The sequence below is a fragment of the Oncorhynchus kisutch genome, linkage group LG22 (assembly GCF_002021735.2).
Source record: "Oncorhynchus kisutch isolate 150728-3 linkage group LG22, Okis_V2, whole genome shotgun sequence".
NCBI lineage: Eukaryota > Metazoa > Chordata > Actinopteri > Salmoniformes > Salmonidae > Oncorhynchus > Oncorhynchus kisutch.
In genome coordinates this window covers 25,914,906-25,930,213 of record NC_034195.2, presented here as the reverse complement: position 1 = coordinate 25,930,213, position 15,308 = coordinate 25,914,906, and the positions used below count along the sequence as shown (strand labels likewise).

Here is a 15,308-nt window from a genome sequence, read left to right as displayed (position 1 = left end):
TTTTTCCGTTGTTTGTAACTTATTTTTTTACTTATTTTGTACATTTTGCTGCTATCGTCTCTTATGACCGAAAATAACTTCTGGACATCAGAACAGCGATTGCTCACCACGAACTGGAAGAAGATTTTTCCTTTAACGAGTCTGACGAGAAGGATATACTGCTCTCCCGGGAACAGGCCCAAATCCCCATCATTTGTGTGAAGAAAAGACAGTGGAGAAGAGGACGCAGATCGGGCGTCTGAGAATTCGTAGGCGAGCGAGCGAGTAAACTCCCACTGCCATCCATTCTACTTGTTAACATGCAATCGTTGGAAAATAAAATGTATGACCAACGATTACGATTATCCTACCAATGGGACATTAAAAACGGTAATATTTTATGTTTCACCGAGTCGCGGCTGAACGACGACATGGATAATATAGAGCTGGTGGGATTTTCCATGCACCGGCAGAACAGAGAAGCTACATCTGGTAAGACGAGGGGTGGGGGTGTGTGTCTTTGTCAATAACAGCTGGTGCGCGATGTCTAATATTAAAGAAGTCTCAAGGTATTGCTCGCCTGTGGTAGAGTACCTTATGATAAGCTGTAGACCACATTATCTACCAAGAGAGCCCTATATTATTCGTAGCCATCTATTTACCACCACAAAACGATACTGGCACTAAGACCGCCTATCAATCAACTCTATAAGGACATAAGCAAACAAGAAAATGCTAACCCAGAAGCAGCGCTCCTAGTGGCCGGGGACTTTAATGCAGGCAAACTTAAATCAGTAAAAAAAAATACCAGCATGTCACATGTTCAACCAGAGGGAAAAAAACTCTAGACCACCTTAACTCCACACACAGCGATGCATACAAAGCTCTCCCCCGCCCTCCATTTGGTAAATCTGACCATAATTCTATCCTCCTGATTGCTGCTTAAAGCAGGAGGTACCAGTGACTCGCTCAATACGGAAGTGGTCAGATGACACGGATGCTACACTACAGAACTGTTTTGCTAGCACAGACTGGAAAATGGTCCGGGATTCATCCAATAGCATTGAGGAGTATACCACCTCAGTCAGTTATCGGCTTCATCAATAAGTGCATCGATGACGTCGTCCCCACAGTGACCGTACGTACAAATTCCAACCAGAAGCCATGGATTACAGGCAACATCAAGATCTGCATCGAGCTAAAGGCTAGAGCTGCCGCTTTCAAGGAGCGGGACACTAATCCGGACACTTATAAAAAATCCCGCTATGCCCTCAGACGAACCATCAAACAAGCAAAGCGTCAATACAGGATTAAAATTTAATCCTACTACACCTGCTCTGACGCTCGTCGGATGTGGCAGGGCTTGAAAACTATTAAGGACTACAAAGGAAAACCCAGACGCAAGCTGCCCAGTGACGCGAGCCTACCAGATGAGCTAAATGCCTTTTATGCTCGCTTCGAGGCAAGCGACACTGAATCATGCACGAGAGCACCAGCTGTTCTGGATGACTGTGTGAGATCGCTCTCAGTAGCCGATTTGAACAAGACCTTTAAACAGGTCAGCATTCACAAAGCCGCAGGGCCAAATGGATTACCAGGACGTGTACTCAAAGCATGCGCAGACCAACCGGCAAGTGTATTCACTAACATTTTCAACCTCTCCCTGACTGATCTGTAATACCTACACATTTCAAGCAGACCACCATAGTCCCTGTGCCCAAGGAAGTGAAGGTAAGCTGCCTAAATTATTACCGCCCTGTAGCACTCACGTTGGTAGCCATGAAGTGCTTTGAAAGGCTGGTCATGACTTATATCAACAGCATCAGCAATCAGCAACAGCAATATACCCTAGACCCATTCCAATTCGTATACCGCCACAACAGATCCACAGATGATGCAATCTCAATTGCACTCCACACTGCCCTTGCCCACCTGGACAAAAAGAACACCTATATGGCAATGCTGTTCATTGACTAACGCTCAGCGTTCAACACCATAGTGCCCTCAAAGCTCAAACACCACCCTCTGCAACTGGATCCTGGACTTTTTGACGGGCCGCCCCCAGGTGGTAAGAGTAGGCAACAACACGTCTGCCTCGCTGATCCTCAACACTGGGGCCCCTCAGGGGTGTGTACTTAGTCCCCTCCTGTACTCGCTGTTCACCCATGACTGCGTGGCCAAACACAACTCCAACACCATCATTAAGTTTGCTGACGACACAACAGTGGTAGGCCTGATCACTGACAACGATAAGACAGCCTATAGGGAGGAGGTCAGAGAACTGGCAGTGTGGTGCCAGGGCAACAACTTCTCCCTCAATGTGAGAAAGACAAAGGAGCTGATCGTGGACTAGAGGAAAGGGTGGCTCGAACAGGCCCCCATTAACATCAACGGAGCTGTAGTGGAGCGGGTCGAGAGTTTCAAGTTCCTTGGTGTCCACATCACCAACAAACTATCATGGTCCAAACACACCAAGACAGTCGTGAAAAGGGCACGACAAAACCTTGTCCCCCTCAGGAGACTGAAAAGATTTGGCATGGGACCCCAGATCCTCAAAAGATTCTACAGCTGCACCATCAAGAGCATCCTGACCAGTTGCATCACCGCCTGGTATGGCAACTGCTCGGCATCTGACCATAAGGTGCTACAGAGAGTAGTGCGTACGGCCCAGTACATCACTGGGGTCAAGCTTCCTGCAATCCAAAACCTATACAATAGGTGGTGTCAGAGGTAAGCCCATAAAATTGTCAGAGACTCCAGAGCCCCAAAACTAGGACCAAAAGGCCCCTCAACAGCTTCAACCCCCAAGCCATAAAACTGCTGAACGATTAATGAAATGGCCACCGGACTATTACATTGACCCCCCCCCCCCCCCATTTGTTTTGTAAACTGCTGCTACTCGCTGTCTATTATCTATGCATAGTCACTTCACCCCTACCTTCATGAACAAATTACCTCAACTAACCTGTACCCCCGCACACTGACTCGGTACTGGTACCCCCTGTATATAGACTCATTGTTGTTATGTTATTGTGTTACTTTTTATTATTTTGTATTTTTTACTTTAGTTTATTTGGGAAATACTTTCTTAACTCTTCTTTAACTGCACTGTTGGTTAAGGGCTTGTAAGTAAGCATTTCACTGTAAGGTCTACACTTGTTGTATTCGGCACATGTGACAAATAAAGTTTGATTTGATTTGAGTACCAGGCTGTTGGCAGGTTTGGTAGTCTACTAATGACCAGCAGCAGCATCAGAGCTTGTAGAAGCCTAATTAATGTGACTAAATGGTCACATGGAATTTGACTGCCTTCGTGACTCGTGACCACCGGTGTGGCGGTAATACGGTCACCGCAACAGCCCTAGTCAGGACAAAGTATAAGCACTGGGATTTATCAAGCACTAGAGGCTTCACTCTGGAGGTTAACTAGGGGACTAGAATTTGTTTTCCATTCCATTTGTTTTGAGAGAAACTGGTACTAATTCAGTGAATACTCAAAACTGTACCCTGAATACACAAACACAGTACTGCTCATGCACTCATTTACCTCAGACACACACACACACACAGTCTGATCTGCCATCTGGTATGGGGAAACAAGTGGCCTGAGTTTACCCTGAAAAAGGCTCAATTTCAAAACGCAATCAGTCTCTCAGTGTGAGTGAGTACATCTGTGTGTCTGTGTGTGTGTATCACAAAGAGTGAGTGTGTGTGTGGGAATGGGTTGGAGTCTTTAAACTGTAAAGCATCCGTAGCCACGAGCAAGGTAAAATGATAACACAACACAGATGTCAGTCCCCATTCTGGCAAACAAAAGGCTAACGGGCTTATAGTGTGCAGCCAGGCCAGCGAGCAGAGCGCAGGCCCTTCAGACTCATTAATCAGATCCCTCTCCCCGGGTTTGTTTGTGCTGCCTAAATTACAGCCTGCTAGGCCTTAATATCCTGCCGCCGCTGTCGTCATGGTGATGGAATCCACAAGTGCCGTAAGCAGGCCTTTGATCCCTGCACCCGTGTCTCTCTCTCTGTCAGGGTCCTCTGACACAGTTCCAGCCCAATCCCTTCCTACCTCCTCCCTTCTGCTCCCCTCCCTCCCTACCTCCGTCCCCTCTGCTCCCTTCCTCCCCTCTGCTCCCTTCCTCCCCTCTGCTCCCTTCCTCCCTCCCCCCTGCTCCCTTCCTCCCTCCCCTCTGCTCCCCTCCCTCCCTACCTTCCTCCCCTCTGCCCCCCCCTCCTCCCCTCTTCTCCCTCCCTCCCTACCTCCCTCCCCTCTGCTCCCCTCCCTCCCCTCTGCTCCCTCCCTCCCTCCCCTCTTCTCCCTCCCTCCCTACCTCCCTCCCCTCTGCTCCCTTCCTCCCTCCCCTCTGCTCCCCTCCCTCCCTACCTCCCTCCCCTCTGCTCCCTCCCTCCCTCCCCTCTTCTCCCTCCCTCCCTCCCTCCCTCCCCTCTTCTCCCTCCCTCCCTCCCTCCCTCCCTCGCTCCCTTCTGCTCCCTCCCTCCCCTCTTCTCCCTCCCTCCCTCCCCTCTGCTCCCTCCCTCCCTCCCCTCTGCTCCCCTCCCTCCCCTCTGCTCCCTCCCTTCCTCCCTCTAAACCCTGATGATGTTTAGATCCTGTCAGTCCCAGTCCCAGGGCTGGGTAATTACAACACCACTGTGTCCTGACCCTGGATCTCTCTCGGCTATTAAAGAAAACAGGACCCAGATTGTGAGCTCAGCTCTTTGATAATCATCTACAAAGCCTCAGAGAAGGTTTTGGTCCAAAAGCTGTTAACAATGGGGAAGGTAGAGTTGTACTATCTTACTGTTGTGTGATCTCTCTCCATAGAGGGAGGCTGCCTGCTGTCTGGCACCTACCTGGGGGTGAAGATAGAATTGTGCAGGAAGTTCTCAAAGACTTTGCGGTAGGAGGCGTCGTCTATCTCTGCCTTCAGGTCCTCCTTGGTCTTGGGGCAGGGGCAGCAAGGGCCCTTATCCCCCCCAGACAGGTCAGACTTGGTGGGCTTGGTGTCCTCCTCCATGTCTGCCAACCCCGTGGCTGATATCCTGATGGGGATCTTCAGCTCTGTTGTACAGTGGAAGGGGAACGGGACCCGTTAGTGAATTACTTTCCCAAAGAAAGCACAAATCCCCTGTGTACAAAAATCTATTATATCGATTCCATAATGTACACAGATAAAAATACAGAACAGGTTGGATAAGAAGAGGGGTTGGAATGCTGACCTTTGGAGCAGTAGTTGTGTTGGTACAACTCCCTGTCTTCAGCTTGCTGCTGCCAGCGGACCAGGTAAAAAGTAAGATTGCCGTTAGGGTTGAGGGGAGGTGACCATTTCACTACCAGCTTTGAGGATGAGTTGGCATACGCACGGGCATCCATTGGCATAGACGGCTCTGTGACAAAAACACACAAATGTTGAAATGTTGTGAGTGGTGTTTAAAATGTGTCGTTTTCATGAAGCGTTAGAGAAGAGGGATACATTTGATGTGACATTCTGATAAGAAGTCTTTCAGTTTATCTTAGTTGGGTGAAAAGTTGTCCATGGCTAAGGTGACTTGCTGTTGTTTACAGAAGCTGTACTGTAGCCCAGTACTGTCTTACCTGAGGGTCTGGTGCGTATATAGACCACGTCACTCTTGGCTCCCGGGATGTGTTTGTCCTCCACCACCAGGGTGATGGCCTTGACAAAGATGGCGTACTGGGTCCAGGGCTTCAGTGGGGACAGCAACACACCAGGGTCTATCTCTTTGTCCTGAGGCAGGTCCACGTCAACCATGTTCCAACTGTTGGAGCCACACCCATCCTGGCCATCAAACTCTGTGATGTTCTGGTGCGGTCTGGAATACATGAAAAACACCGCCTTCGGTAAATGTGAAGTATAAAGGCTCTATAGTAAAATAGTGTAATATCTGTGTGTGCTTTATGCGAGCACTCACGCCTCCTTGTAGTAGACAATGAAGCTGATGAGGTCTCTGTAGTCTGGTGGTCTGTAGCGCTCCCAGGTCAGCTTGATCCGGTTACTCACCGTGCTGTTGGACTTGAACTTCAGGATGTGGCTCTCACCTATAAACACAAACCCCATCTTAGATATATCCCCCTTACAGGAAACTCAATAGTGATATGATAAAATACTACATTGTATTAATTCAAGTACTGAATGAGCATAGAAAGTTAAAGTAATCCCACTCCAGATGTCCGCTGGTGTACTCACAGCTGGCTCTGTCCCCATTGTTGCGGAAATCGTCCTCCTCAAACTTCTCAGTGATTCCCGTCTTCTCCCACATCTTGTGTATCTCAGACATGCAGAGTTTGGGGTTGAAGCGGAAGGACAGCCTCCCAGCCCTGATGGTCAGGTTGTGTTGGGTCCAGTCCCACAGGTACTGCAGGCGCTGGTTGTCGATGGCAGAGAAAGCATACATCCTGATAAGGAGACAACAGACAGGTGTTCACTTCCTCATACACCTAGTAGCTGTGCTGTGGGCATAAATAGGGCCAAACCACTTTTCAATCCATTGATTTACTTTAAACACAGAATAGAGCACTGAGGATAAAGTTGTCAAAATGTTGTGGAGTGGTTGGCTTAGTTTTCCATCTGGTGGATGTGTAAAGGGAAGTAGATCGGGTGTCATTGTGCGGTTGTGTCTGTCTAACACTGAGCTGTACAGACAGAGAGGGCCAGAGATGAAACAGAGCGACTCAGAGCCTCTCAGCTCCATGGAACACCTCGGAAACTAGCAGAATGTCAGTGTTGCTCTAGAGCACTCCTCCTGCTGTAACTCTAGCCTGGGAGGGATGACAACAAGAGGCCCGAGAGGCTTTCCCACGACCCTCCTGGTCATCTCCAGAAACACACTCCCTATCTCTGACAAGGGATAGGCCGCTGGTGATGTCATGCTACAGCCAGAATAGGCTGGGAGACCTGAGAGTTTCTATTCAGATAGATAGCTCATCCACCTTTTCATTACATCACAAGGAGAGGTGCCATGTTGTCTTATGGTGGTTTTATGGGAATTCCTCATGGAAAATGTTATGGCTGGAACCTTACTTACCCTAGCCACGTATAAAAATCATTCACAAGGCTTTCTAAACCGTCTGGGATACATCTACCATGAGATAAACGCTGACACTTCCCCTAATCCCCAGACATGGGTCGGACTAGGAGAGCGGCCTGTCGTACCCTTCCATGAGCTCCTCCCCGTTGATGTAGCGCAGGCTCTTGAGGAAGGAAAGCGAGCCTAGCGTGTGGGAGTGGCGGATTCTCACATAGCCTGTCACTGTCTGGATCAGCCCCATGAAGCTTTCCAGCTCTGAAGCGATGTTATCTGGAGAGAGGAGAGTTAGCAAACACATACTCAGACACAACAGTCAGCGTGTGAGAACCCCTGCTCTGAACACATCAAATCCCACCGGTAACTGTACTGAACACATCAAATCCCACAGGCAACTGTACTGAATACATCAAATCCCACAGGCAACTGTACTGAGTCACCTTGTAAACTGAGCAAATACATAGCATAATAGCAAAATGTGATAATTGGTTTGGGGCACAGTGCAGGCAGCTGATGTAATGTTGACTCTGATGTAATGTTGACTCCACACTAGCTCTGCCAGAGCCCCCGTGCTCCCTTCCCGGTCTCTGGGGAGACAGACAGACTGAGTGGTCCTGGTTACTGGTACTGGTACTCACTGCCACGGCGGATGTTGATGTGCAGGTTGCCTTTGATGACTGTACAGCCCATTAGAGACTGAGCAGCATCCACTGAGTCGATGGTCTTGGAGTCACAGATCTTATCACACAGGCCATCACAGGCACTGCAGAACATACTGTGATTGAGGAAGAGAGAGAAAAGGGAAAACAGTCAAGGAATGTCCTTAACCAAATAAAGCTACAAAATTACAATTTCCAAGAAACCAGATTAAGATGCCTCCCCGTAACTCACCCAAAATTCCAAAAAATGTGTCTAATGTTTGCTTTGAAATAGAAGCTCACTTTCTTTATGAACTGTGTAATCTTTTATGAGTGCTTAATTGAACCCTTGGTTTCGTGAGAGTGACTCACTAAATGGCCCTAAAGACAAAAAAAAGACTGATATGTCCACAAATATATGGCAACAGTGACTCAACATGGAACGTTTGGAGAATGAAAATCTAAATATGGAGACAAGTTACCCTGAGTCACAAACAAAGACATTCTCTTATTCAAACAGGGGAAATGTCAAATGGGGTAAATGTCCCGAGTTACAGCGCTGCTGTGAGGAATCAATCCTGAATGCCTTCAAGCAACATTCATAAGGTATCTTTTGTATCTTACGGTAATGCACCAATGGATGAGTCTTGTATACTGGGCACTGAGGTCAGCATCTTCCTTTGATTCTGAATTACATGGAATGTCTACAGGCTTCAATCATTCATGACCTAACATGACTTTCTGCCTGAAGCATTTTTTTTTTATCTCTGAAGCTTCTCTTTAAGAATGGAATCTCTGAGATGACCAGGTGGGAAAGGGTTTCACATAAAATCTCTGAGAGGACCAGGTGGGGAAGGGTTTCACATAGAATCTCTGAGATGACCAGGTGGGAAAGGGTTTCACATAGAATCTCTGAGAGGACCAGGTGGGGAAGGGTTTCACATAGAATCTCTGAGAGGACCAGGTGGGGAAGGGTTTCACATAGAATCTCTGAGAGGACCAGGTGGGGAAGGGTTTCACATAGAGGTGAATTATTCAGATGACCTCTGCATGCAAATTCAAAAAACAAACACAGGGCCAGAGAAACCCCACAACCAATATGTCAGAGGACTGTATATAGTGACAATAGTGCTGTATATAATAGTATAGATGACAAATAACAGGACCATGCTTGATCCTGGGGAGCCCTTTAGAGCCCTTTAGAGCCTTTGAGGTGAAGTGTGCTCTCTGCTCTCTTACCTATTGCTCTCATTGCGTGTAAAGCCTGATGGACACTCAGGCATGCACTCTCCTTCGTGAATGACAAAGTCAAAGTCGCTGGGCAGGTGCACGCGGGCACACAGGTCCATGGTGATGCAGCGCCAGCCCTCAAACTTGTAAGTGTCTGGGGGGCAGTGCTGCACGCAGCGGCCCTCGTGGTAGTAGTGCAGGCAGGCTGCGCAGGCCATGTCGTCGTCCGGCTCCGTACAGCTCCCCAGGCACTGGGCATGGCAACATTCACCACTGTCCGTACATGCCCTCCGCTCACACTTCTTCTCTGGGCACACTGGGCGAAACACAGAGAGAAACAGGTTAGTGAGATGACATGACTGGGTCAGAGTAAACAGTCACCATATTTCAATAGGTCTGGATGACAGGGTCAGAGTAAACAGTCATCATTTTACTATCGATCTGGGTGACAGGTTCAGAGTAAACAGTAACCATATTACAATAGGTCTGGATGACAGGGTCCGAGTAAACAGTCATCATTTTACTATCGATCTGGGTGACAGGGTCAGAGTAAACAGTCATCATTTTACTATCGATCTGGATGACAGGGTCTGAGTAAACAGTCATCATTTTACTATCAATCTGGATGACAGGGTCAGAGTAAACAGTCACCATATTACAATAGGTCTGGATGACAGGGTCTGAGTAAACAGTCACCATTTTACTATCGATCTGGGTGACAGGGTCAGAGTAAACAGTCATCATTTTACTATCGATCTGGATGACAGGGTTCGAGTAAACAGTCATCATTTTACTATCAATCTGGATGACAGGGTCAGAGTAAACAGTCACCATATTACAATAGGTCTGGATGACAGGGTCTGAGTAAACAGTCACCATTTTACTATCGATCTGGGTGACAGGGTCAGAGTAAACAGTCACCATATTACAATAGGTCTGGATGACAGGGTCTGAGTAAACAGTCACCATTTTACTATCGATCTGGGTGACAGGGTCAGAGTAAACAGTTACCATATTACAATAGGTCTGGATGACAGGGTCTGAGTAAACAGTCACCATATTACAATAGGTCTGGATGACAGGGTCTGAGTAAACAGTCACCATATTACAATAGGTATGGATGACAGGGTCTGAGTAAACAGTCACCATTTTACTATCGATCTGGGTGACAGGGTCAGAGTAAACAGTCACCATTTTACTATAGGTCTGGATGACAGGGTCAGAGTAAACAGTCAACATTTTACTATCGATCTGGGTGACAGGGTCAGAGTAAACAGTCATCATTTTACTATCGATCTGGATGACAGGGTTCGAGTAAACAGTCATCATTTTACTATCAATCTGGATGACAGGGTCAGAGTAAACAGTCACCATATTACAATAGGTCTGGATGACAGGGTCTGAGTAAACAGTCACCATTTTACTATCGATCTGGGTGACAGGGTCAGAGTAAACAGTCACCATATTACAATAGGTCTGGATGACAGGGTCTGAGTAAACAGTCACCATTTTACTATCGATCTGGGTGACAGGGTCAGAGTAAACAGTTACCATATTACAATAGGTCTGGATGACAGGGTCTGAGTAAACAGTCACCATATTACAATAGGTCTGGATGACAGGGTCTGAGTAAACAGTCACCATATTACAATAGGTATGGATGACAGGGTCTGAGTAAACAGTCACCATTTTACTATCGATCTGGGTGACAGGGTCAGAGTAAACAGTCACCATTTTACTATAGGTCTGGATGACAGGGTCAGAGTAAACAGTCAACATTTTACTATCGATCTGGGTGACAGGGTCAGAGTAAACAGTCATCATTTTACTATCGATCTGGATGACAGGGTTCGAGTAAACAGTCATCATTTTACTATCAATCTGGATGACAGGGTCAGAGTAAACAGTCACCATATTACAATAGGTCTGGATGACAGGGTCTGAGTAAACAGTCACCATTTTACTATCGATCTGGGTGACAGGGTCAGAGTAAACAGTTACCATATTACAATAGGTCTGGATGACAGGGTCTGAGTAAACAGTCACCATTTTACTATCGATCTGGGTGACAGGGTCAGAGTAAACAGTCACCATATTACAATAGGTCTGGATGACAGGGTCTGAGTAAACAGTCACCATTTTACTATCGATCTGGGTGACAGGGTCAGAGTAAACAGTTACCATATTACAATAGGTCTGGATGACAGGGTCAGAGTAAACAGTCACCATTTTACTATAGGTCTGGATGACAGGGTCAGAGTAAACAGTCACCATTTTACTATAGGTCTGGATGACAGGGTCAGAGTAAACAGTCACCATTTTACTATCGATCTGGGTGACAGGGTCAGAGTAAACAGTCACCATATTACAATAGGTCTGGATGACAGGGTCTGAGTAAACAGTCACCATTTTACTATCGATCTGGGTGACAGGGTCAGAGTAAACAGTCACCATATTGCAATAGGTCTGGATGACAGGGTCTGAGTAAACAGTCACCATTGTACTATAGGTCTGGATGACAGGGTCAGAGTAAACCGTCACCATTTTACTATCGATCTGGGTGACAGGGTCAGAGTAAACAGTCACCATATTACAATAGGTCTGGATGACAGGGTCAGAGTAAACAGTCACCATTGTACTATAGGTCTGGATGACAGGGTCTGAGTAAACCGTCACCATTGTACTATAGGTCTGGATAACAGGATCAGAGAGAAAACACACTAATGCAGCTAACAGATGAAGCACAGCTCACTGTTTAAGCTCATATACAGTCTCGAAATACAATAAATGAAAATGAAAAGGCTTTTATACTGGAATACATTTATGAGCTTCTTCCCCTGGAGAGGAAAAAGGGTGAAATGGGTTAACTATTATTAGACTTATATCAAGTGTTCTGAGGACAGGAGTGAGGATAGGTGACATGACGAGACTCGGATTAAGCTGGACAGTGTGTGTGTGTGTGTGTGTGTGTGTGTGTGTGTGTGTGTGTGTGTGTGTGTGTGTGTGTGTGTGTGTGTGTGTGTGTGTGTGTGTGTGTGTGTGTGTGTGTGCATGTGGGTGCATGTGTGTGTGTGTGTGTGTGTGTGTGTGTGTGTGTGTGTGCGTTTACACACTATGTGTGCGTGCCTAGCCTGTTCTGTGCTCGTTGGAGGTCGAGGAGAGGCAGGCTTTAGGATTAGTGGGCTGTAAAATGGTAATCGCTGAGCAGAGCTGGGGAGCTGTAGAGCGCTGTCAGAGAGGAAGTGGTGTGCCGTCAGGGCGTCGAATGTTTGTGCAGGGCCCCACGCTGCTCTATGCCAGCCTTGTTAGTAAACTGCAGAGCTGGACCCACTACAGATACATATTATTGCTGTTTGGGACTATTAAGGGAATTTGAGGGAGGGGAAAGAGAGAGTGGAGAGCAATAGAGGTTGTCTCGCCAGTAGTTGGAGATCCATTGACTCCAGGAGCAGTGGAGGGCTCCAGAACAAGGTCCCGCTGAGAAGAACCTACGGACGTACAGTACAGCCCTACCAGATTACAGTGCATCCCTTTATTCAAGTATGTTTTTTATTAAGGGACTTGCCACCCAAGACTCCAAAGAAAACCTTGTCTTATGCATCATAGGCTATACAATCCCAGACAGCTAGACAGAGACAGAGCGGTCTGATTTTCAGTCAATTGCTTGAGAAACAACATTGATGTATTTCATTGGTTTACCAATATTGTGCCTTAACTAGGGACAAAAATGACACCACTTACAGAGCTCAGAACTCCTATCCAAACTACCAGAACAGCTTCCAAGACAGATGAAATTCCTTCAAGACCGTGAGAAAATCAACAGTAAAATTATTATGTGGAGAACACTGGCATGTTTCAAATTAAGCTTTTAGCGACATGAATAACAGAATAGTCAGTGTTTACTGAGGAGAGCAAAAGGACTGAACCGCACAACAATGTGGTATGAATAACAAAGTGTTCCCTCTGGTTGAGACAGACACTGACTTTGATTACAATAGTAGGAAAGACAGGCTCCAAACAGTCCATTGGATTTGCTGCCCTATCAACTCTACAACTACAAGACTTTAAATCCGCCTGTAATCAGCTCTGAATATCCGACCAGGTATTAGACCTATGCTGTAAGATGTTTAGACCTAAGTGGTATTAACCCATAGTTAGTACTGCTTATTATAATCTTTATGTGCTATTTGCTGATGTCTCCGGCAGGAGAAGAGGAGGAGAGGAGACTCACTAGTTCTAATGTGTTAAAGGTCACCTGAGTTTGGTCAGGAAAGGGAAAATGACTTTTTCAGGGGCCCCAGGGATGCATGAGGGAAAGTGAGGCAGCATATCCCCATGGTAACTCATGCACAATGATAGGAGCTCTAATCTGGAGGCCAAGGGAAGTCTACTACACAGAGACAGGCCTGGGTGTGGGGCCAAGTGAATTGACGTGCAGGTGCCCTTGGTGACCCAGTGCTTTTTGCAAAGGATTGTCCCCTGTGTGAAGAGGATCTAGCTAGTAAAATACTAACTCCAACTGAGAAGGCCAACGGCGAGCAACACGACGACACTCCTGGTCCCTTAGCAACGGCATCCTGGGGCCAAGCGCTGCAGGCTGGACGGGCACAGCCAAACACACATACACATGTCTCCATCATTCTGGTCTGTTCAGGCCTTTACATGCCACAGCACTAATGAGGAAATCCACTCATTGTGTGTTTATTGGGGTAATTCATCTGCATACTGACATATAGAATGATACTCAATCACTGAGTGTGATGTAGAGAGAGAAAGAGTATGAGAAAAAGAGAGAGAGAGAGAGAGAGAGAGAGAGAGAGAGAGGGAGTGTGTATAGTAGTTTTCTTTTCGAGAGAGACAAGTTTGTTTGCTTGTGTAAGACGTGTCTGGTGTCAGAAGATCAGCGGTGCTTGTGAATCAGGGGAGAGAAGGAGTGGGGCTAAACTAATCTCAACATGAATATTTCATGCTGTTTTACCAAACATCTGTGTAAGTTAAGGAGAACGTGACAATGCACTACAGCAATTCTGCAGTGCAAACACATCATACTCCCACAGTAGAAACTAGCCTAGCACTTATCTTCCTAACAAGGGAGGACACTCTTTCATCATTCCCACTCCTAACCATTTCTCAAATAGTTGAGATTCTTTCTCACATTGGTCAAATCACAAGCTGAACATACAAGAGGTTCCTCAAACATTCCATCAGAGTTTTGTAATCAACAGAAAAACTGAAAAGATGTCACGAACAAACAAAAAATGCTAACATTTTCAGCTATTTAGTTAAAACAACACAGGCATTCTCCTTTTTAATTCTTCTGATACCTTTAGCCAACACTTCGGCTAATCACTCCATTATTGCCATCCAGAATGTGATAATTTGTTTATTACTGATCAGCTCCTCACCTTTAGCACACAGGAGTGAATGTGGGAAAACCTTTTCTAAACCCTATCACAGTGGAATGAGTATGGGTGGCAAATGAGGACTACACTTCCTTAAATAGCCAAATGGTCCTTTTATGAGCTATATATAGATACACCATTCCTCGTTCCAATTCCAACTCTCTAACCAGGCTCTGGCTCAATGCTCCATAAATACCCAGCCATTCTGGACCTACTCCATGAAGAGAAATGCTTTTCCTTTAACTAGCCTATCCAATGCCAACACATATTAGTCATTGATCTCGGAGTTGATTCCCATATTTTCATGATGGAGGTGAACAGAGAGAGAAACAAAAGCAGAGAGGAGAAAAAAAACAGGAAGCCATTCATTTCTTGGAACTCTGCCAAAAGGGGGCAGCCCAGGCAAACTCAAAGGGGCCTCGCTGGGAGAGGTTCCGCATCATTTAAACAGATTCCTCAATGAAGAGAAATTCCAAACATGCATACCTTCCGCTGGGAGGAAGAGGGTGGAGCTGCTGCCTAACAATCCATATAAGTCAAGCCCATTTCCCTGTGTGACCAAACAACCCATGGTATCAAGGATTACAATCCTGTATTTATAGATGCTCCAAGTGCAGCCAGCCTATTTCCACGCTGCTCTGCTCTACACACAGCTATGCATGGCATTGTGGGTTCCCACTGCTTCAGAGGAAAGGGAAGAGACCACCAGACTACCTAACAAGGAAGGGGCTCCACGCAGGACTGGTGAGAAAGTATGTCTCATCAATTTAGGAGTTAGTTAGGCCCAATAGTCCTTATCAGGAAGGAGTGCTCTATATTGCACAGTATTGATCTAAAGGAGATGAATCACAATTGACATGTATATCACTGAATTAAGGCTAAAATGTAAATAGATACAGTATAAAAAAGTGCAATTTCAGTTATCCTTCATTAAAAATGAAAGAGTTCATTATGATACTGGAACACTGGGCTTAGATAATATTAGCTGTGAATTGTTGTTGTGCCCAGTCATGTGT

At 46.3% G+C, this 15,308-nt stretch overlaps 1 protein-coding gene across 1 annotated transcript in view; it reads right to left on the bottom strand.

Moving 5' to 3' along the window:
- The window catches only part of igf1ra (insulin-like growth factor 1a receptor), a 108,882-nt gene that overhangs the window by 19,863 nt on the left and 73,711 nt on the right, over window positions 1–15,308 (bottom strand). The window contains exons 3-10 of the mRNA XM_031801214.1: window positions 8,900–9,206; window positions 7,661–7,797; window positions 7,151–7,295; window positions 6,185–6,393; window positions 5,910–6,036; window positions 5,575–5,810; window positions 5,199–5,366; window positions 4,833–5,040 (exon numbers count right to left, since the gene is read on the bottom strand). Coding sequence (XP_031657074.1) covers window positions 4,833–5,040; window positions 5,199–5,366; window positions 5,575–5,810; window positions 5,910–6,036; window positions 6,185–6,393; window positions 7,151–7,295; window positions 7,661–7,797; window positions 8,900–9,206 — 1,537 coding nt within the window. The remainder of the gene's footprint in view (window positions 1–4,832; window positions 5,041–5,198; window positions 5,367–5,574; window positions 5,811–5,909; window positions 6,037–6,184; window positions 6,394–7,150; window positions 7,296–7,660; window positions 7,798–8,899; window positions 9,207–15,308) is intronic.